This window comes from Drosophila albomicans, chromosome X, assembly GCF_009650485.2.
Source record: "Drosophila albomicans strain 15112-1751.03 chromosome X, ASM965048v2, whole genome shotgun sequence".
NCBI lineage: Eukaryota > Metazoa > Arthropoda > Insecta > Diptera > Drosophilidae > Drosophila > Drosophila albomicans.
This window is the reverse complement of record NC_047627.2, coordinates 2,124,727-2,146,710: the sequence shown is the minus strand read 5'-3', so window position 1 is coordinate 2,146,710 and position 21,984 is coordinate 2,124,727. Positions and strand designations below refer to the sequence as shown.

The window sequence follows — 21,984 nt, the reverse complement described above, 5'->3', positions numbered from 1 at the left end:
TTTGCTTTTGCATTTCACATTTTGCATTCTTTTTTAAACAGTTTTTCTTTCGATTTTTTGTTTTTGTTTGTTTTTTTTTGTGTTTTTGTTTTTAAGGACTAGATTAGGAACCACATTTGTACAGTTTTCATATTTTGTTGTTGTTTTGTGTGTGTTTTCTCATGTTTTTGTGTGTTATTGTAACTAGATGACAACTAATTAAGTAATGTTAATTAAGGTAAATATACAGTGATCAGTGAAAATGGTATTTTCGTTTTTCTTCTGCATTTCATAATAGTTTTTCTTTTTTTAGGCCCTTCGTTGCATTTTCTTTTGGTTTCACAGCTAAACAAAAATAAGTAACTTAACGTTTAAAAAAAAAGCAAAAAAAAAACAATAAATAATTGCTGGCTTGGGGGTGGGGGGACAATAAATTAATGCTTAAAATTAAATTTTGGCAAGCATTTCTTTAGATGGCAATTAAGGTTTGGTTAGGCGCTGTTACAAAGTACAATGTAAAATATAAAATATAAAAATAAAAACAAAAAAAAGCGCGTCACATGCACACACACATACACACACAGACACACAGACAGACACGCAGACGCAGTTTCGTTTTTGGCACACATAAATAAATAGCAGTAATAATAGTAATAGTAATAATAATAATAATAATAATAGTTGTATATATGTTAATTATGGTAGTTTTGGTTTGATGGCAAATCGAAAAACGACGACGTTTAAGGCATTGACATTGCCATACTAGACTTTGGGGTAAAGGGATTAAAATACTAGACTAGCTAATAACTCTTAAGACTATAGCTTATCCTCACTTGGCGGCGATGGCGACGTCTGTTGTGTCAGCTGCAACAGCAACGCGGAGGCAGCTTCCGCCGGCAGCACTGCAACGTGTCGCTGCTTCACTCGCTTCGCTGGCGGCAACGACAACGACAGCGACTTGGGTGTCGATGTTGATGTTGGCGGTGGCGGTGGCGGTGAGAGACCGCCGACCACGCCCACATCCTTGACCAAGGCATCCTGTGAATCGAAATCATCGTGCAGCGTTAAATCAGTTATGTTGAGCTTCTGCTGCTGCTTCTCCTCCTCCTGCTCAGCGTCATCATCGTCATCGTCAATGTCCACAATCGAGATGATGTCACTGTCCAAATCATCCAGCTCATCAGCATCCAGCACATTCCTCCTCCTCCTCCTCCTCCTCCTCTTCTTCTTCATCAACATCCTCAACATCATCGTCATCGTCATCATCATCAGTTTGCAGTTGGCCGGCATTGTCGTCGTCGTCGTCATCGTCGTCGTCGTCGGCGCCGCCAGCGTAAGCTGCGGACTAGCTGCTGCTCGACTGCGTTTGCAACGCATTGGCAGCGACAGCGACGGCAGCGCTGCCCGCTGCTGGCACGCCTCCGATGACACCGGTGCCCGGGAAGTGGCAAGGACACGCCGGATTTGGATAGTGACCGGACTGGGAGTCGAGCTTCTTGGTCAACGTCTCCCAATACTTGATCTGCGCATTCAGCAGCTCAATCTTCAGCTTACGCTCCTCGACGGCCAGCGTCATCATGTACTCATTGTGTTGGCCACGTGTGCCGCTGTTGCTGCCGCCGCTTGTGTTGTGGCTGCCGCTGATGTTGTTGTTGTGGTTGTTGTTGTGATTGTTTTGGCTGCTCGTTTGCAGATTGCCGCTGCTGTTGTTATGGTTGTTGTGGTTGTTGTTGTTGCTGCCGCTGCTGCTGGCGCTGTTGTTGTGGCTGTTGTTGCTGCCGCTGCTGATGGGGCCACAGTTGATGACACTGAGACCATTGTAGCCATTAAAGCTGCCCGCAGCCAACGTGATGCTGCCGCTGGGATGCAACTGTTGCTGCTGCTGTTGCTGTTGCAACTGTTGCTGATGCAGCTGTTGTTGCTGTTGCGATTTGTCGCGACTCGTCTGATGGCCATTCAACAGCAACTGCACACCGGTTGCATTGTTGTTGCTGCCACCGTTTGTGGCTGCCGCAGCACTTGCTGCCGCATTGTGTCCCCGCTGCAACCGCGGCAATTGCAACGTCTGCGTCTGCCGCCCGCTGCCCACGCCGCTTGTGGCCGCATTGATGGCCGCCTGCAGCGATTGCCCCGCCGGCGGATGCTGCACCGCCGACAATCCCAGGCCATTGAGCAGCAGATGCTGTTGCATCTGCTCCGCAGTCAGTTGCAAGCTGTTGCCACCTCCGGCGGCAGCAACCACATTGTTGCCATTGTTGCTATTGTTGTTGTTCTTGTTACTGCTGCTGTTGATATTGTTATTGTTGTTGTTGTTGTTGTTGTTGTTGTTGTTGTGGCTGCTACTGTTGCTGTTGCTGTTGCCATTGTGCAGCGTATTATTGATGCTGGCAAACGCCCCCACACGAATGTTGCCCATGCTGGTCAGCGTTATCTCAGCCTTGGGCGTCTGCCCAGCGGACATATAACTGCCCGTCGATGAGATCGACGTCTTGGTGCTGCACACCGGTGAGCTGGGTGCACGTGGCAAGGCGTCAATGTTGCTGCCACCGATGCCGTTGTTGCCGTTGCCATTCACTTGATTGCTGGCTATCGAACCGCCGCCGCTGTGCTGCTGCAAGTGGCTGCGATCTGTGGGAAAAAGCACCCCGTCCTCCTCCTCGAGGCACACTTCCGGCGCCTTGGGGCTGGGGCAGTCGTCGTCATCGTCATCGTCCATGCAGTCCATGCCGTTCTCAGTCTGCTCATTGTCGCTAATCGTCTCCGATTTGATCAGTATGACATCCGTGTCCATGCCCTCGTACAGTGGAAGCTGTTAATCAAGAAGAAAAGTTGATTAAAGAGATTGAATTAAAGTTGATTGATAAAGTCTTCATTTTAAGTTGAAGCACATTAATATTGTACTTGTCTTAAAGCTTTTCACTTAACTTTAAACTCGCACTAAAGCTTTTTCCCAAGTTTATTTGACTAAAGCTTTCGCCTAAAGCTAAAGCACATTAATCCAATTCATTACACTATTTTGATCAATATAAACTCGTTGTGAATCAAGAAGAAAAGAAAATAAAGTCTTCATTTTAAGTTGAAGCACATTAATATTGTACTTGTCTTAAAGCTTTTCACTTGACTTTAAACTTGCAGTTTATTTGACTAAAGCTTTCACATCAAGTTAAAGCACATTAATCTAATTCATTACACTATTTTGATCAATATAAGCTCGTTGTGAATCAGAAAGAAAAGTTGATTAAAATAAAGTCTTCATTTTAAGTGGAAGCACATTAATATTGTACTTGTCTTAAAGCTTTCACTTAGCATTTCTTAGTCGAAGTTTAATGATAAAGCACATAAATCCAATTCATTACTCTATCTTAATAACTTTAAACTTGCAGTAAAGTTTTTTCTTAATTTTATTTGACTAAAGCTTTCGCTTAAAGTTAAAGCATATTAAAACACATTCATTACATTGTCTTAATCACTCTAAGCTTGTTGTCAGTCAAGGGGAAAAGTTGATCAGAATATAGCTTTATCTTAAAATGGAAGCATATTAATCTAATTCATTAATTATGATGTGAATCAAGGAGAAAAGTTTGTTAGAATAAAGCTTTTGCTTAAAGTTGGAGCACATTAATCTTGTATTTGTATTAAAGTCGTTCGTTAGCTGACGTTTAATGTTAAAAAAGCAAAGGGAAAAGTTGGCGTAAAGCTTTTACACGATGTTTTTGAACTCTAATGTGTTTTTTTTACTTTTCTGAAGTTTTCAATAATGTAAAGCTTTATATTTTGTAAAATTGCATTTTATATTTTATTAATCTTCCTTCGAATCTACTTTATTCCCTTTTAAGCTTAAAATAATATAAAGTTTTATAATTTTTATGGCTACATTTTTATTTTTAATGGGCTTTTAAATTCATTTAAATGCAAATATGCTTGAAAAGCAGTATAAAAAAACTTTCGCTAATATACAACTTTATATTTTGTAAAGAAACATGCTTTTATTTTAAATATGCTTTAGAATTAAATTAAATATTAATTTTTACTACAATACTTAAGCTTTTTCTAATCTAAAGTTTTCTATTGTGTGAAACTATTTTTCTCTAACAATGTGCTTTTAAAATGTTATTTTTTTTACTTTACGTTTAATTCGTAAAGACATTTTTTTTTTCAATTTAAATTTATGCTTTCATTAATTTTAAGGTTTGAAATAACTTTACATAAATATATTTTAATTTAAATGTGCTTTCAATCGATAGCAGGAATAATTTTAATTGGTTCACAACTAAATGTAGAGCGTTACGACTTTAATGTGCTTTTGCAGATTACGCGCAGGTTTTCTTTTATGCTTTAGTGTGCTTTTGGCTCTGACTCTAGCCTTAAAGTGCTTTTGCCTGCTTCACTTTTAGTTAAGTTATTGTACAAGTTTATTTTCATTTTAGACATACCTTTGAGTCCTCGTAGTCATCGGCCAAATGGCGACCATTGCCAGTCGCTTGACTGCCGGCGCCATCCGGTGACATTTGCTCGGCAATGTATTGGGCCACCGACTCCTGTTGTGAGAGTGTGTTGAGCAGATCCAAGAAGGAGCGATTGCCCTTATCCTCGCCGCACAGATCCTTCTTGAGGAGGAGCTTCATGTTCTTGTAGAGCTGTCGCAACTGTTTGGCGCTGCGCTGATGATAGACCTTGCCATTGAAGTCCTTGGCTATCTGCAGCCACACTTCGTCCTTTTTGCGATTGGATTCGGCGTCCGTGCGCTTATTCTCAATCACATCCTTGTGCTGTGCTGCATATGTGAGCACCATGTTGCGCTCCCGCTGCGTATACCGGGGAGTCTTTTCCATTTTCAACCGTTTGCAAGACGTCTTGAAGCTGCCAGAATGTGAAGAAGAAGAAGAAGAATGTGTTGAAGGAATTTTCACAAAAATTGCATATATAAGAAAGTTTCTTTTAAAAACTTTTGTTTATAATTTCATGTTTTTTTTATAGCACGTTGCTTTTAAAATGTAATTATCTAGTAATAACTAGTTTAGAAATTTGTTAATTTATTTAACGTTAAACATATTTAAGACATTTCTCAGAATTATATTAAATGAATGTCAAGAACACGTTATTGCAGAGCTTTACTTATAAACAAATATATAATACTATATAATTGATCGAATAGACGCTTCCCTAGTGCATTGAAAAGTATGAAACTGTGAAGAAATACAATCGAATATTAAAGATAATATTTTCTTTCATATGCTCATAACGGACTTTCAGAATTTAGAAAAGATTTGAATATTTTTGTTCTGCACAATTTTTAATGCTTCTTATTCTTTTGTGAAAGTTTTATGATAGTTATACCCGCTACCCATAGGGTAGAAGGGTATTATAACTTTGTGCCGGCAGGAAATGTATGTAACAGGTAGAAGGAGGCATCTCCGACCCTATAAAGTATATATTTTCTTGATTAGCGTCAACAGCCGAGACGATATAGCCATGTCCGTCTGTCCGTCTGTGTGTCTGTCCGTCTGTCCGTATGAACTTCTAGATCTCAGAGACTATAAGAGATGGAGCTATAATTTTTTTTCGACAGCATTTGTTATGTTTGCACGCAGATCAAGTTTGTTTCAAATTTTTGCCACGCCCACTTCCACCCCCGCAAATCAAAAAAATCGAATAACAAGCGTAATTTTAAAGCTAGAGTTACGAATTTTGGTATATACAGTAATAACTATAGTAGTTATGATCCCTGGTTACGATCAGATAAAAATTGTCGAAGTAATTAAAGAAATACTTTTGTATGGGCAAAAACGCCTACTTACTAGGGGTCTTAGTTGCTTTGGCTGACAATGTGGTATATTGTGCCGTCTATGGTATATTTTGAATGCGGTACTATATCGATATACCAAATATACCATTTGGTATATTTTTAGTATTTTTACAGTATATTTGGTATATTTTGAGAATAATACCGCAAAATATATTGCTTTTCTTCAAAATGGGTAGCGGGTATCTCACAGTCGAGTACACGCGACTGCAGCTTTCTTACTTGTTTTAGTTTACTTTTCTCTTTAGTATTTAAAATATGTTTTTAATTGTATAATTCTACTGGTATTCCCCTCATATATGTATATTGCCCGTAAGTTTGTTGGCAATATTTGAAGAATCTGCCAAACCCTTCTTCTACCTTCTTCTTCTTCGTCGTCTTATTGCCTCGCCCCAAACCCAAACGCAATCGCAATCAATTCACCTAGTCATTAGAAGCGCCATTCTTTAATTAATAAAACAAAAACCAAAAAGCGAACAAGCAAGAGAAAAGAGGCGAAAAGGAAACAAATAAAAAAAACAATTGACAAGAAACAAATAAACGTTTAACTCTTTCACACACACACACACACACACATGCCGATTATATTGATAACGCGATATACGCCTCTGCAGGGTCTAGAGACAATTTTACATAAAGGCACACTCACACACACACACACACACACATACACGCAACGAGAGCGTGCGTCTGTGTGTGATAAGCTGGCGACGCAGCTAACGGGCAGCAGCTCGCTCCGAGCTACGTTTGTGAAACGCTTTTTTGCCTGCTTTGCGCCCCTTCCCCCTCTCGATAAACCCTCGATAAATGTTTGTATATTGCGCACTTTACTGGGCCGGTTAAAATTGTTTCGCGCTTCTCTTTTCTTATTTTTGTTTTTCTTTTTGGGTTTAGTTTTTATTGATAAGCATTGAAGCTTTTTATCGATTTGAACAGTTTGATTCCTCTTTTCATTTTGTGTGTTCAAATGGCATCGAGACTTTGAGCTTAGGTCGAAGCTTTGCTTGAGCGCAGCTTTTGAAAGCTCTGGAGCTTAAACTTACGGCAATGCGCAGCGTGTGTGAGCGTGAGAAAGGGAGAGAGAGAGTATGCCTCTATATATGTGTGTCTGTGTGTGCAGAGAGAGAGAGAGAGAGAGAGAGAGCACAGAATGCAGGCTGAGTCTAGAAATAATAATGTAAAGCAACTTTATATCTAATCTCAAATTGGAGATTAGCGTGCTGATACAAAAAAGAATGAAACGAAACGAAACGAAACGAAATAAAACAGACACACACGCATGGCAATGGAGTTCGATGAAAGGAGGCGGGCCAGGGAGGGATGGGGAGAATGGACATACATGTGCATGTATTTGTGTACTCACATTTTTAGGCCGCGCCAAAGCCGGCCAAAAAAAGCGGGCAAGGAATCAACGAAACGCGCACGAAAATCAAATCGCGCGTCACCCGAGTGTGCGTGTGTGTGTGTGTGTGCGTGTGTGTTGTGTGTTGTGGCGGTTCTTGGGTTGGCTGCTTTTAGTGGGTGCAATAACGGGACTAAAATGACGACAACAACACGAGAACAACGAAGACGACGACGTCAACGAAAGTAACGACGACGGCAACAGCGACGACAACGCGACAACTTCGCGAGCGGCGGCAACGAAGCACAAAGCTTGACTGAATTCAAGCAAATAATGGCTGGCGCTCAGAAGTACCGTTCGACAACAACAACAACAAGAGCAGCAGCAGAGGCAAGAACTACAGCAACAACAGCAGCAACGACGGGCAAACAAAAATAGGAATACCGCGCACAGGCCGACAACAACAAAAACAACAACAACAAGAGCGCAACTCAACACAGCTACAACAACAACAAGAGCAAGAAGAACTGTATGTGCCGCCCCTCAACGGCCTCATGGCCCCGCATAGAACGTAACACACACACACACACACACACACACACATACACATACAAATGCACAGCTGGGGCTGAGACTGAATGAGTCCGTCTGTTTGCACGCTTTGCGCTCGCACACAACAGCAACTCGTGTATGTGTGTGAGTATGAGACGTAATTAAAGCTTGAAACCGAGTTTACAACAACACAACCCTGACTGCTGCGACGCGACGATGACGACGACGACGACGACGACGATGTTAAGCTTGCGCGCATGTGTGAGCGGGAGAGACGCATTTGCTAGCCAATGTGCGAGAGCGAGTTAGTCAGTGCAAGCCACAGAGAGAGCGAGAGTGTGAGAGTAAGGCACAGGAGGCACACACACACACACACACACACAGAGACGAACGCGCGTTTAATGAGAGCAAGTCAAAGCCGCGTGTGGGGCAAACAATGAGCGCAGTTTATAAATAAATGCATGCACACACACACACACACACACACACACACACAGAGAACGACGAGTGCAACTCCAGTGTTAAGTTGCTTACTCTGCCTCCGCTTCCGACCGCTATCAGAGAAGTATTACGCCTACAATTTGACGTTTCAAGCGCAGCAGCAGCAACACAAAGTAAGGGTTGGCGTCGACGTCGCCGTCGGCGTCGAAACCAAACGAAGCTCAAAACGAAGAGCAACTGAAGACTGACGTGGGTTGCTCTCGCTGCAGCCCAAGCAACGGCAACAAAAACAATACTACAAAAAAAACAAACAAAACAGAGATGCAAAATACACACCAGCAATATGCATGTATTTGTGTGTGTGTGCAATTGAAATGCAGAAGAATATCTGATCCGAGAAAATAAGCAAGAAGCAAAGAATCCATGTAAATAAATAGCTCTTGTATTCTTTGGGTTCAAAAATATATTTGGTTTCCAAACTGCACAAATAGGAATCTTTTTTATGTTTAAACAAATTTAGTCTAAAAACTAAATATTATTCGTAGAAGAAGCCACAAAAATGTAATGCTAAAAAGGATAATTTAAAGAATATCCATTAAGAACCCAGGGTATTAGCTAGTCTGGACATATCTAATTCACTGTTGTTATCGAACAAAGTCGTGCTATTTTTGATATTTAGAAAGATTTTTCTAGGAACCTTAATGAACGAATTTCTAATAATACTCATTATTTGTGCGCATTTTTTCCGCAAGATCAAATCTTCAAAGAAATTATAGTGACTTTCTACTTCGAAAGATCAAGCCTCGAATTGTAGTTTTAGAGGCAAAAACGAATTTAGTGATCCTCTAGGAACTAGTCACAAAAAAAGAGAAAACAAGAAAAAGAGCTTTTAAAATAAAACAAAGCTCGAATTTAAGAAACAAGAATTTAAAATTTCTATTTGAGTTGAGAAAACATTTATAAATCGTGAACAATTTGGAATGAAATTAATTCAATTTATGAAAAGCTGAAATTCATACATATTATTGAAATATTTTTCGTAGAATTGAATTCAAATTCAAAAGTAAAATTGCTTTTTGAGTTGAGATAATATTTATAAATTCTGAACAATTCAGAATGTAATGAACTCAATTTATGGCGAGTTGATAAGATTATGCATAATTTAAATGCGATATTTGACGATCAATTAATTGTTGATCTCGCTTGAATTAAAATAGACAACTGAGGATCAAATTTCAGTTGATTTCCTGTCATTATTTTTGTTGTGACACATATATCGACCACTGTACTCCACTTAGTGCATGTGTGTGTGTGCGTGTTAGGGCAAAAATGTGTGTGTGTGTGTGTGTGATCGTGTGAGTGTTGCAAAGCGTCAGCGTTGGTGTCTGGCAAACGATGTCGACTCAAGTTTTAAGATAAGATTAAAAAAAATGAAACTCAACTGAATCGCGCAGTCACACTTAAGTTGTGTGTGTGTGTGTGTGTGTGTGTGTTATCTATGAAATCCAGCCACTGATGGTCACAACAGGCAGCGGCTTTCTGCTGAGCAATGCAAACACACACACACACATACAGTGTCAACTGCACTGCGAATGCGAGATACTTAAGTCTATGTACATATGTAACACAACTGCAAGCGGTGGCTCACAAAAGATACAAATGTATCTTGAACTACATATATGTATATATTTGTGTGTTTGTATATGAAGTGCATATCTCACTAAATCCCCAACTTTTTCTCGCTCTCTTTCTGTCTCTCTGTCTGTAAAGTAAGCGCTGCTTCTGAAAGCAGAAGCTTCAAAGCGACACCTGACTGGAGTTATCTCTACACACACACACACACTCTCTCTCTCTCTCTCTCTCTCTCTCTCATACTTAAGCGCTACTCCAAACAGAGCAACCCGTCCACCCAACCCAACCCAACTCAACCCAACCTAAGGCCTCTTGAACACCCTCCGCTTCACCCCTTTGGCATGAGCATGTCGACGAAGCAACTGCACAACAGGTGGAATTATTTACTGATAAGCCGCTGATAAAAATGCGAGCCCGAGTACTGTGCGCGGGTTTTGGGGCAAAAAAAAAATAACAAAAAACAAAAAATTTGCTGCTCTGACTGTTGCCCCGCTGAACAGTCGCTTGATTCAATGCGTAAAGCGCTCACATTAGAGATGCGCGCGTGACACGACGTGACACGCATTTGAATATACAAATATATTCATATAGATATTTTAAGTTAGATACAGATATATAGAATTCGATTTAGAAAATAACAGAATTCAAAAATATACGATTCGCAATCGGATATTTTAAATCACGCAAATCTTGAAAAACTTAAAATCTCAGTAAATCAAATCATCAAAAATATGTGACTCCAAAAAAATAAATTGAAAATTAAAAAATTATTTAATTTAAACTAAAATTATATTCATATAGATATTTTAAGTTTGATACAGATATATAGAATTCGATTTAGAAAATAACAGAATTCAAAAATATACGATTCGCAATCGGATATTTTAAATTACGCAAATCTTGAAAATCTCAGTAAATCAAATCATCAAAAATATGTGACTCCAAAAAACTAAATTGAAAATTAAAAAATTATTTAATTTAAACTAAAATTATATTCATATAGATATTTTAAGTTAGATAAAGATGTATAGAATTCGATTCGATCGAGAAAGTAACAGAATTCAAAAATATACGATTCGCAATCGGATATTTTAAATCACGCAAATCTTGAAAAACTTAAAATCTCTGTAAATCAAATCATCAAAAATATGTGACTCCAAAAAACTAAATTGAAAATTAAAAAATTATTTAATTTAAACTAAAATTATATTCATATAGATATTTTAAGTTAGATATAGATATATAGAATTCGATTTAGAAAATAACAGAATTCAAAAATATACGATTCGCTATCGAATATTTAAAATTACCCAAATTTTGATCGAAAATATGAAAGAAAGGCTTAAAATCTCAGTAAATCTAATAAAAATTAGAACTTTAATATAAGTGAAATACACACACAAATTTGTCGAATTTTTAATTTGTAATAGGCTTTTATATTTAAAAAAAAAAAAAGCAAGGCAATGATATATGATTCGAATAAAATATTTAAATTGCACAAATCTTGAGGAAATATCAACGAAAAGCCTAAAACCTCAGTAAATCTAATAATAATGAAGAAACATGGAACTTTAATATAATCAAAATTCACATTCAAATTAATAAAAGCAAAATTTTAAATGGTAATAGGCTCTTACTTAAAAACGAAAAAGATAAGCGAAAACATGCGATTCGATTAAAATATTCAAGTTGCCCAAATCTTAAGCGAAAATATAAAATATATATAAAAACCTACATGACCTACATTTAGATCGAAGTAAATGTTTGATTTTGGATTTATTTCAAGAATGCACTATAATTATACCACCTATAGATTTGCCTATTAATATATCAGTTACATTTTACAATTACATTTTAAAATATTTAAATTATACAAAAATTGTAAAAAAAAAAAACAAATATAGAAGAATCCTTTTTATTATCATTGAATTTCATTTTAACTTTTCTTAAAATTGAAAACGTTGAGCGAAGACAGCAACGAATAAATGGAATTTCTTTTCAAAAGTCGAAAATTTAACACAGTCTTACTAAGAAATTCATTTGTTGCAAATTCACGTTGTTTAGACATAAATTTTAGTGCAAAGCAAGGTTTTTTATTTTGATTCTCTTCAATCAATTTGTTTCGTAATTTAATCAAATTAAACCAAATCGTGTAATCTCAGTTCGTGTCACGGCTTATGCGCATCTCTAGCCACACACACACACTTGTCTTATAAGTTGTGTCTGTGTGTGTGTGTGTATAGATTTGAAATTTTCAATTGTTCTGGGCCTGTGGGTTGAGCAAGTTTTAAGTTCTAACTGTTTGTTGGCTCTTTGATAAGACTGGCCGAAACTAGCAACTGACAGGCCTTGGTCACGGGTCTTCACCGCGGTTGTATTGGTTCGTATACGTGTGCTTAAGTGTGCGTCTGTCTGTGTCTGTGTCTGTTTCTGTGTCTTTGTGTAAGTGTATGATGAGCTGTTGAAGTGGCGAGCTGTTGAGCAGCCGATGATGATGATGAGGCCTGAACGCCACTTGGGACCACATTGCCTGGCATTTTTTGTGTACGTGAGTTTGCCTTCACTTCACAGTCTCGAGTCCCTTCTTGCCCTTAGACGACTCTCGAGTTCAACCTCCAGTCTGTCCTGAGAAAGGCCGTGACTATTCAGGTCATATCCTGAGATTAGGAGCAAAGTTTATTGTGCGCTTATGCTCTCTTTTTTTTACTCTCCAATAAGCTCAATATTTGCTTTTGAGCGCTTTTCATTTTACAAATTTGATTTAATGACATTTCATGTTATACTTTTGATCGAATGTTTGCCACAAAATGTTTTCAGCATTTGGAACTCTCCCAAGACAACCTATAAAAGACATTTTTAAAATTCTCCAAAAAAAAACCTATAATATATATTACACTTGCAAAAAATTCTCAAAGAAACTTTTGCAAACTTATCAAGTTCAAGTTCTAAGTCTGTTCAAAAGTCTACATACATTATCACCCCAACGTAGTTTATCCATATGATTAAACAGAATGTATATGATTCAAATTCAATTCTAATCAAAAGCGTAGAAGTCTCCACGCGTGGATCATTACAATGAATAGAAGAGCTTAAAAACAGTTATAATTTGACAACTCTCCAAAGCATAAAGCTTTCTTTAAGTGTCAATAGATAAAAATAATGCAGGCCATCTGAGAAGTCTACAATTTTAAAAAACACAAAATCTTTGTCACAGTTTTAAGCTTTCACAGAAATCTACATCTAGTTTGCTAAGTTTCTTATAGAGGGAATACAAGATATCATTGGGAAATCTCTCCAAAGTATAAAATAGTATGCAGCTCTCTTCTACAAATTAAAATGTATATCTACACAAAAGCTTTGTCACAGTGTTAAGCTTTCGCAGAAATCTCTACACGTAACTTGTCAAATAATATTTCAACTATATCATTTTAGAGAGTATACAAGATATCATTGGAAAATCTCTCCAAAGTATAAAATGGAGTAAAGCTATTTTCAATCGAAAAATGATTGGCAAAAGAGTCTACAATTTAATATTTATATTACCTAATGCTTACTTATAGAGAGCAGATTAAATGTCTACAATCCAATATTAATTTCTACACAAAAGCTTTGTCCCAGAAATCTCTACATGAAACTTGTCAAGTATTGTTTTAATGTATAATAGAGAAGAAATAATTGGTAAATCTCTCCAAAATATAGAATAATATACAGTTCACTTTGAATAGCAATTAAAGGTCTACAATTCAATATTAATTTCTACACAAAAGCTTTGTCCCAGAAATCTCTACATGAAACTTGTCAAGTATTGTTTTAATAATAGAGAAGAAATCATTGGTATATCTCTCCAAAACATAGAATAATATACAGTTCACTTTAAATAGCAATATACAGATTAAAGGTCTGCAATTCAATATATATTCAAATCTACACAAAAGCTTTGTCCCAGAAATCTCTACATGAAACTTGTCAAGTATTGTTTTAATGTATAATAGAGAAGAAATCATTGGTAAATCTCTCCAAAATATAGAATAATATACAGTTCACTTTAAATAGCAATATACAGATTAAATGTCTACAATCCAATATTAATTTCTACACAAAAGCATTGTCCCAGAAATCTCTATATGAAACTTGTCAAGTATTGTTTCAATGTAGAAGAAATCATTGGAAGATCTCTCCAAAATATAGAATACTATTTCAGATTAAAGGTCTATATTCATTTCTACACAAAAAGAAAATCTACATCGAACTTGTCACGTATTGATTCAATCTGTATAGATAATTTCAATATTATCACTTTGAAAACTCTCCAAAGTTCCATAGATAAATGATTGTATTATTTTCGCAGAAATCACTGCACACAATGTTTAGTTTGCTGCTCACCTGAGTTTCTAGCCGGATGCAGTTTGAAATTGTTACCACCAATGCCGATTGCACGGTGGCGATGAGGCTGTGCTTCGCCTAGTCGATGATTATCAGCGGGTGTTTTTTTGTGTGTGGAGAGAATCTCGGCAATTGGCGGCGCCGAAACTATCTGCGATTGTCAGCGATGATTAATTTCGGGAGGGGAGGCCAACAACATTGAAGAAAGAGAGTCCGTTGCTGATCCGTTCACTTTGGGGGGCGAGGCTTTGAGGGGGGGAAGGTCTTCAAGGGGCTGAGTCAGTCAGCGGCGATCGGTTAATTGTATTATTAATCTTAACAAAAATATTGTTGCTTCTTCTTTGTTGTTGTTGTGGCTTTGTTTTGTGTTTATTTCTTTTTGGCTGCGATTGCGCTTCACACGGCGTATGCGTAATTTTTTGTATTGACCAAGCTGCCTCGCTCTCGATCGGACTCTCTCTCTCTCTCTGTTTCTCTCTCTCTGCCTGCGTTCCTCTCTGGTTCTTTTGCAATGTTGTCTCTCGTGATTGGAGACTTTGTTGTGCGCTTCTTTGTTGCTTTGATTACGTTTATAGTTGTTGTTCTCCGCGTCGTCGTCTTCTTCTGCTTTACACTAGTTGTTGTTCTTGTTGTTGTTTCAAACCTTGGACTAAAATTAAAAATACACAGCAGTGAATTTGTTAGTATGAGAAATAACAAAAATCAACGCCAAATCGTAAACACACCAACACAAACACACCGACATATATGTATATATTATATATATAGTGAGAGAGTGAGAGAGAGGGAGAGAGTTGCGCGTTCTATTAGATACATACACATACAATATGGAAAATTCATGAAAATTATAAGGAAAATTGAAAGCGGTGACGTCGCTGCTGCTGCTGCTGCTGCGTATTGAATTGAAACTGTGTGACAACAAAACTGCGAGTATTCCGAATTTTAGTGTTTTTTTGTGGAAACGTGTTTAAGCCTCAGAGCTGATTGCTTAACTAGTCCAGAGTAATTGAAGATAATGCCCATAACGCGCCGTGGGCCGAGGCTTTCAAACAACTCATGCTTTGGGGGGCGTCGCGACTCGCGAGTAAAAGTTCTAATATCTAATCTGTGTGCGTATGTGTGTGTGTGTGTGTGTGTCCCGTCCGCCGCAGCTTTATCTTATCGCTTTAAAGGTGAGCTTGCGGCTCCATGGTTATAACTGTATTAACTGCGCGCTGCAATTTCGATTTGATACCAGCAACCTCTTCCCCCACCACCCCTCTCCCCCTTGCCCAACGCTCACTCACTCGCTGAGTCACCACGCAAAAGTATGTGATGAAAAATTGGACGCTAACGCAGCAGGTGTTGAACCTGTCAATAAAGCTTTGCTCTCTCTCCCGAAACTACGACAAGAACTCACAGGAAAGAAAAAGCTTCGCTCTCTGCAGTCGAGCTGTCTCACTCTAACGCACACAACTCCTGCTGTGAAGCTGCTGTCAAGCCGAGCTTAAAGCTGCACAGTGCACAAATCAAATGGCGAAAGCTCTGCTGCTCTTATTGTTGTGTTTACGCATATTGCAGCTATGTATGTATGTATGTATGCATGTGATGCGTAGGCATACATATGTATGCCTATGTATGCATGTATTTTGTAGCTGACTGGCTGGCGGGGCCAATTACAAAAGACAAACAAAAACAAAAACAAAAACAAAAGCATCGTGAGTCTGCAAAGCCATCAGAGCTCTTTTTTAACCTCGTCGTCGTCTGTCTCTCCTTCTCTCTCTCTCTCTCTCTCTCTCTGTCTGTCTCGCACTCTTCGTATTCACGGCACAAACGATATTGCGGTATGCGCTATGTGATTTTCGAAATAGACACAAACACACACACACACACACACACACATACCAGGTCTCACTCACACTCACACTTAGTAGGAAAAGCGCAAAGCGCGAACACAAGCGTTTTACCTTCTCGCTCTCGCTCTCTGTACGTGTGTGTGTGTGTTTTATTCTGGATCCGTTTGTCGGGATTTCGTTGGCCGCGTCACAAAACGAAATACAGAGACACAGCACACAGTTTGTTTCACAGTTCGCAGTTCGCAGTCGCAGTCGCAATTGAATACTGAAAACTGAATTCAGAGAAAGCAACTCGAATTGGCCACGAGCGGCCGAGCAGCCATCGCAGCCTGTTGTTGGCCGCCGCCGAGCTGCGCGATGCGAGCTGAGCAACAGCAGCGCATTCTCTGTTGCAGCACCCCCCTCTCTCTCTCTCTCTCGCTCTCACTCTCCTTGATCACATCCCCCCCCCCCCCCCTCACACACCTCTCCCACAACAATGTTAAAGAAAACTTTAGTCGAGCTATTGAGGTCGGACTGATCGCCGTGAGGGGTTGGCAATTTTCCAACCAAAAGTTCAAAAGAAAATATCTCTCGCAGAGAGTGTGTGAGAGAGAGAGAACAAGAGAGAGCGCAGCTTCATGTCCGAAAATATTGGAAAAATCGTTCATTCGCTCATTCGTTTTCCTCGTTATTCTCGTACACAATATCGTTTCGAGCCAAAAGCACAAATTAACCTAAACAACATTTCGGCCACATTCCATTGGCATTATTCAATGCCCATTACATTGAAACACAAGTTGGGGATAACTTTCGATCTATTACAATCCTTGAATTCACAAATTTTTGTCAAACTTTCAAGTCATGAACAATCTGCTTAAAAAGTAAAAGCTTCTTTGGAAAGACGTTCGTTTCCAAAAGATCCTAATTCAATTAAATCACAGCGAAATATGTTAGGCTTCCTTACATATCTTTAGTCCTTACTTAAAAACATAAAAAAGATGAACAGTTTCAATTCCAAGTCTGGTTTATTGTAGATCACTTAATAAAGACGATCTTAATAATACATATACAATATATTCTTCAAAGATTACTCGTAAAATTCTACAGTTGTTAAAGAAGATTGAATAGAATAGAATATATGTATGTATGGAACTCCATCAAAACGGAGTCTCTTTATAAAAAAGGATTTTAAAAAAAAATGTATGTTAAAAAACGCTCAATTTTGATTTTTTTTAGTATATTCTAAAGTTTATGATATATAGAACTTTTTAATTTTTGTATGCAAATGAAAAGAGATAGTATGGCATATATCTATGGATACTTCTCAAAACTAAAACTCTCTTAACAACAAATTTTCAAGTCTCAAAATATTACTCATAAAGATTTTATGTATTTTATTAATAGATAAACAAGATCTAAAAAAATGCATGTTAAAAAAAATCCTCAAAACTTGTTTATTTTTAGAAAATTCTGCATTCTATGAAATATAGAACTTTTTAAGAACTAAACGACTTGGAGTATAAAAGTTAACTAGATTGGAATATGTCTAAGAAACCTTGAAAAAACTGATACAATTTTAGAAAAATGAAAAAAGACAAAAAAAAAAAAACGATAATTATGAAAGAGATCGCTAAAAAAAACATTTTCTTAGAACTCTGCTTAGTTATCTAACAATCTAAAGCGCATAAATATAAATAAAATAATTTTCAAAAAGGATTAAAAATTCAAGTTCGGTAAATTTTGTCCATAATTTAAGCGTTTTTTAAGATAAATTCAATTGAAAAGTTGCTTTATACGAACCATTAAAGAAAGGAGCAAAACTTCACAGTTAAAGCTAAAGTTGATAACTTAGGATTACATTTGAACTAGACTAGAAATCAAATAGAACTGATCGATGGTATATATGGTTAGCTCAATCGAGACGTGAGCACGCAACTGTACTTTCGCTTGGGCCAACTTGGCAACTCTTGGCAACGAGTCGCTACCGATTTTGTCGACTTTATAAATAGACTCGGATGAGACAAGACGGAGACGGAGACGGAAACGTAAACGAAGGCAAGATGAGAAGAGAGCAAAGAGGATCGCTAGCTGGGGCGTCTCTGTCTGAGATTTCAGCTATATATGTATAGTGTTTGTGTGCGTGTGTGTGTGTGTGTGTGTGAGCACATCTATAACATTAGGTTAAGCTTTCTGCTTGGGAAAAGTGTTTTTCATTTCGGTTTTCTTTGTGTGCATGTTTTTTTTCTTTTTGTTTTTGGTCTTACAAAATTTGTGAAATAATTTCCCTGCTCTGATTTTGTGTTTCTTAGTTCTGTTTGTTTTTTTTCGGGGAAACTCGAAACTAATGAGGTCGTCACGTACGCTTATGGGCACGTAGGCGTTGCGTCATTTTTAAGGGGGTGGGGGGTCGACTCTCTGGATTTTGGGAATGGCTTTTCCCTCCCCCCAAAAGCACCGCTGCTGTGATATCTTTCGCTCTCACTTTTTGAGTTTTTCTGCGAACATACTTTGGCATAAACAAAGCGTTTCCAATCAAAAATCCCGCGAACGTCCGAATTGCATTTTTTCTTCTTCTTGCTCTCTCTCTCTCTCTCTTGCACACTTGAGCGCGCCTCGTGAGTGAGGGGGTGGGGGAGGCAAAAGGCGGAGAGGTTTGCATTGTATATACATATAAGAAAACTGAGTTGGTTTTTTCTGCCCCTGTTGTTGTTGTTGTTGTTGTTAGTCTTTGCACTGCGCTCTCGCCGGGCTCTTGAAGACGAAAAACAAAAAACAACAACAACAACAACAACAAAAAACCGAATTCATTGCGTTGGTTTTTCTTGGCACTCGAATTGGTTCCTCGCCTAGTGCTGCGATTTGAGTTCAAATTTATTTTTGGCAGCATCTTGTGATGCTCTTCTTGTTGTTGTTGGCGCTGGCAACGCTTGCTACCCTCACCTCGGTCTTAGGACAAACGGGGCCACGGGGCAAGCATTACAAACTGGGAAGACGAAGAAACGGAGAAACGAAGAACTGGGATCAGGCCTCTCTGCGCGCCTGCGTCTGTGTGTGTGTGTGTGTGTGAGTTAGTGCATGCGCCGTGTTTGATATCAGAGCTGCTCGCGTCTGTTTGTATAATCCATTTAAAGGTAATTGAACTTAACTCTACGCACTCCATTCACCTATGCAGCTCTTCCCCCTCAAACTCCCTTCACTCACTCACTCACTCTCTCTCTCTCTTTCCCTCCTAATACTGCTAATAGAGCCGAGCCCAGCGCAGAGATTGATAAACACAACGACAACGAGAAACCGAGCAAGGCAGAGAGAGATAGAGAGAGAGTGAAAAAGAGTGCGCTGAAATGAGCGCTATAAATGGCCTAGCCAAAAATAGACCGAAAGAAGCTTTGGCTACACGGCATGGGGTGAGAGTGAGACAGTGAGAGAGCGAGCGAGATCGCAACACAAGCAAAGTGTTCTAAACTTAAAGATGACGAGCGATTTGGTTTTTAATTATAGATTGAAAATGGAATTAGACAAAAGAAATAATTCAAAAGAAGTAAAATCCAAATTCAAAACACAAAGCTAAGCTCGCGAGCTTTTAGGCTCAGCTTAAAGCGGTTTTTGTAGCGAGCTTTACGGCTGCAAGTACAAAAAAGAGAGAGAGAGAGAGAAACAGATATACATATGCACTTTGTTACAAATGTGTGCTGCAACAAATAACAAAAAAAAAACAGCTGCGAGTCCAACTCAAAATGTTTCAACTGTGTGGATATTTTTAGGCAAAAGCATCATAAAAGACGAGAAAAAAAAAAGCAACAACCAAAAAGTTTTCCCACTCGACGCATGGAAAACGATCAAATCTCGAGTTGCGCCATAAGGCAGCAAGGTGTGTGTGTGTGTGAGGGGGAGCGCAAGAGTAGGAGAGAAGAACGGAAAGGGAGAGGGAGGGATCGCTGTTTGGTTTGCGCCCCAAAAGCCAAAGTTGAAAGCTACAAAATGGGCCGCGTGCAGCGATATAAATTTAGAACAACAAACACACACACACACACACACACACACATACAAATAAATATACATGTGTGTGTGTGTGCACGCATTTAGATATTTGTATAAGCCACTCACATAAAGAAGCAAGTAGCAAAACTGAAATGATACAAAAATTCCATTGCAGTAAATCGATAACAATTAATTTCAGCGTCAACTGCAAGATGATTGCAAAGCAAGGGCACACACACACACACAACATTCGCACACATACACGAAACCGCGCTCTAAATACAAATACAACTACAACCACAATAACAAGAAGAAGAAGAACGTGGCGACATTCGTAAGCACGAATCAAGCGCAGAGCCGAAGGCAAGCGCAAGCTTTAGGCAAAGGACAAAGCTCACCAACATGCGCACGTTTTTGTGTGTGTGTGTGTGTGTGTGTGTGGCAAAGCGTGTGTTGATGTCATAACTAACGGCGACGAAAACGTCGCACAAAGCGCAGCCAAGGATAATGCGCCACAGCAACAGAAGCAGAGACAGCGACAAGGCGACAAAGCGACAGCAGCAGCCATAAAGCCCAAACCACACACACACACACACATACATTCAAACACTCAAACACTGAGACAGACAGACAGGCAGACACACAGCTGTGAGCCACCCATTTTGAAACACGTTTTAAGACGTATTCAGGGGGGTTGAAACTAAGTAACAACAACAACAAGAACAATTCGAATCCGGCTCAAGGGAAGCTGCGCATTAAACTGCGAGCCGGGAGCCGAGCTGTGCTGGGGTGGAAACTACAAAACCAACTCACACACACACACACACATACACAGTTAGCGAGAAAACAATACAAAGCAACTCCAATTGGATTTTCTACAGCCAAGCAATGCTTCAAGTTTAATTCGAGTTTACAAAAACAAAAAGAGAGCAGGCGACACACACACACACACATACACATACAGACTTTCTCACATTTGTGGTCTCTTAAGCCTGTATGCGAAATTATTTGACAGCATATTGCAGTGATTTTGAGCTAGACTTTGTCGACTTACCACACGCATGCAAGTAATCACACACACACACACACACACACACACACACAAAACTCGCGCACTCACACTCAAACACACGCACTGTGTTGAATGCCTGTGAAGCACGCTGCTCGCTGTTCACTGTTATTGTTTACACTCACAATGTTTTTATTACTTCACATAACATATATTAGTTATTAACAAAATAGTCGCAAGGCTTTCTCTCTCTCTCTCTCTCTGTATGAATTTATGTGTGTCGTCACATACACTGTTAGCTAGACAAACAAATATGCCGAAAAAACAAAACCACAAAAAAATACAAAATAAAATAAAACACATACACACACAAGCACGCAAAAAAAATATAGATGAAATACGTACGTTGAAAAGGGCGGCGAGCGCGATGCACAGCGAAACAACAGAATGAAACGAACGAACGAATGAACGCACCGCGTTTAATCGCTGTCGGCAAATGGCCAGAATTTTTGTTGTTGCGCCTCAGTCGCAGTCGCAGCCGCTGCTGCTGCGCTGCTCTGCTTGCCTGGCTTGCGCTCCATTTCGATTCCTTTCTCACACACACACACACAGCCATGCGCTTGTTTGGCGCGTGAATTACATTCGAATTTTGATTTCTATTCTTTTTGCACACGCGTTAGAGCGAGATGGTTGCCATGCTATACAATAAGCACTTCATGCAATTTTTGTAGTAATTTATTTATTCCCCAACAGCAACACTACGTTGCATTGCGTCAATGCAGCAGCACTGTACTGTTATCGTTATCGATAATTTGAGCAGCGCTCAAGTGTCAAGTGTTGCCACTGCTCCTCCATGCTGTGCAACACTTCCGCTAAGCTCCCTCCGCACTAGGGGTGGCAACGCTGTTTGAAACGCCTTTTTCGAAATTCGCCAGATCAAAGCCGTGAAAGTAAACGAATATTTGTTTTTTGGTTTTTGTAATCTTGTAAAAATATCATGTATTTATTCAATACAGTATTTGTTATACTTAATCAATTTGGTTGTATT

The 21,984-nt window shown here is 38.9% G+C and overlaps 2 protein-coding genes across 5 annotated transcripts in view; one reads left to right on the top strand and one right to left on the bottom strand.

Moving 5' to 3' along the window:
• The window catches only part of LOC117569293 (pyruvate dehydrogenase E1 component subunit alpha, mitochondrial), a 69,860-nt gene that overhangs the window by 16,468 nt on the left and 31,408 nt on the right, over positions 1 to 21,984 (top strand). The window lies entirely within an intron of this gene.
• Positions 1,315 to 21,519, bottom strand: LOC117575591 (signal transducer and activator of transcription B). 3 transcript variants are annotated; one of them, XM_052008482.1, is made up of 4 exons: positions 21,342 to 21,519; positions 14,133 to 14,781; positions 4,413 to 4,839; positions 1,315 to 2,788 (listed from the first exon to the last, which is right to left on the bottom strand). In XM_052008482.1, the coding sequence occupies exons 3-4, from the start codon at positions 4,809 to 4,811 to the stop codon at positions 1,325 to 1,327; spliced, it is 1,863 nt and encodes a 620-aa protein (XP_051864442.1). In that variant the 5' UTR covers positions 4,812 to 4,839; positions 14,133 to 14,781; positions 21,342 to 21,519; the 3' UTR covers positions 1,315 to 1,324. The 3 variants fall into 3 exon arrangements, with proteins under 3 accessions (XP_051864442.1, XP_034115752.1, XP_034115760.1); XM_034259861.2 differs by lacking the exon at positions 21,342 to 21,519 and adding an exon at positions 16,079 to 16,210; XM_034259869.2 differs by lacking the exons at positions 14,133 to 14,781; positions 21,342 to 21,519 and adding an exon at positions 7,146 to 7,408.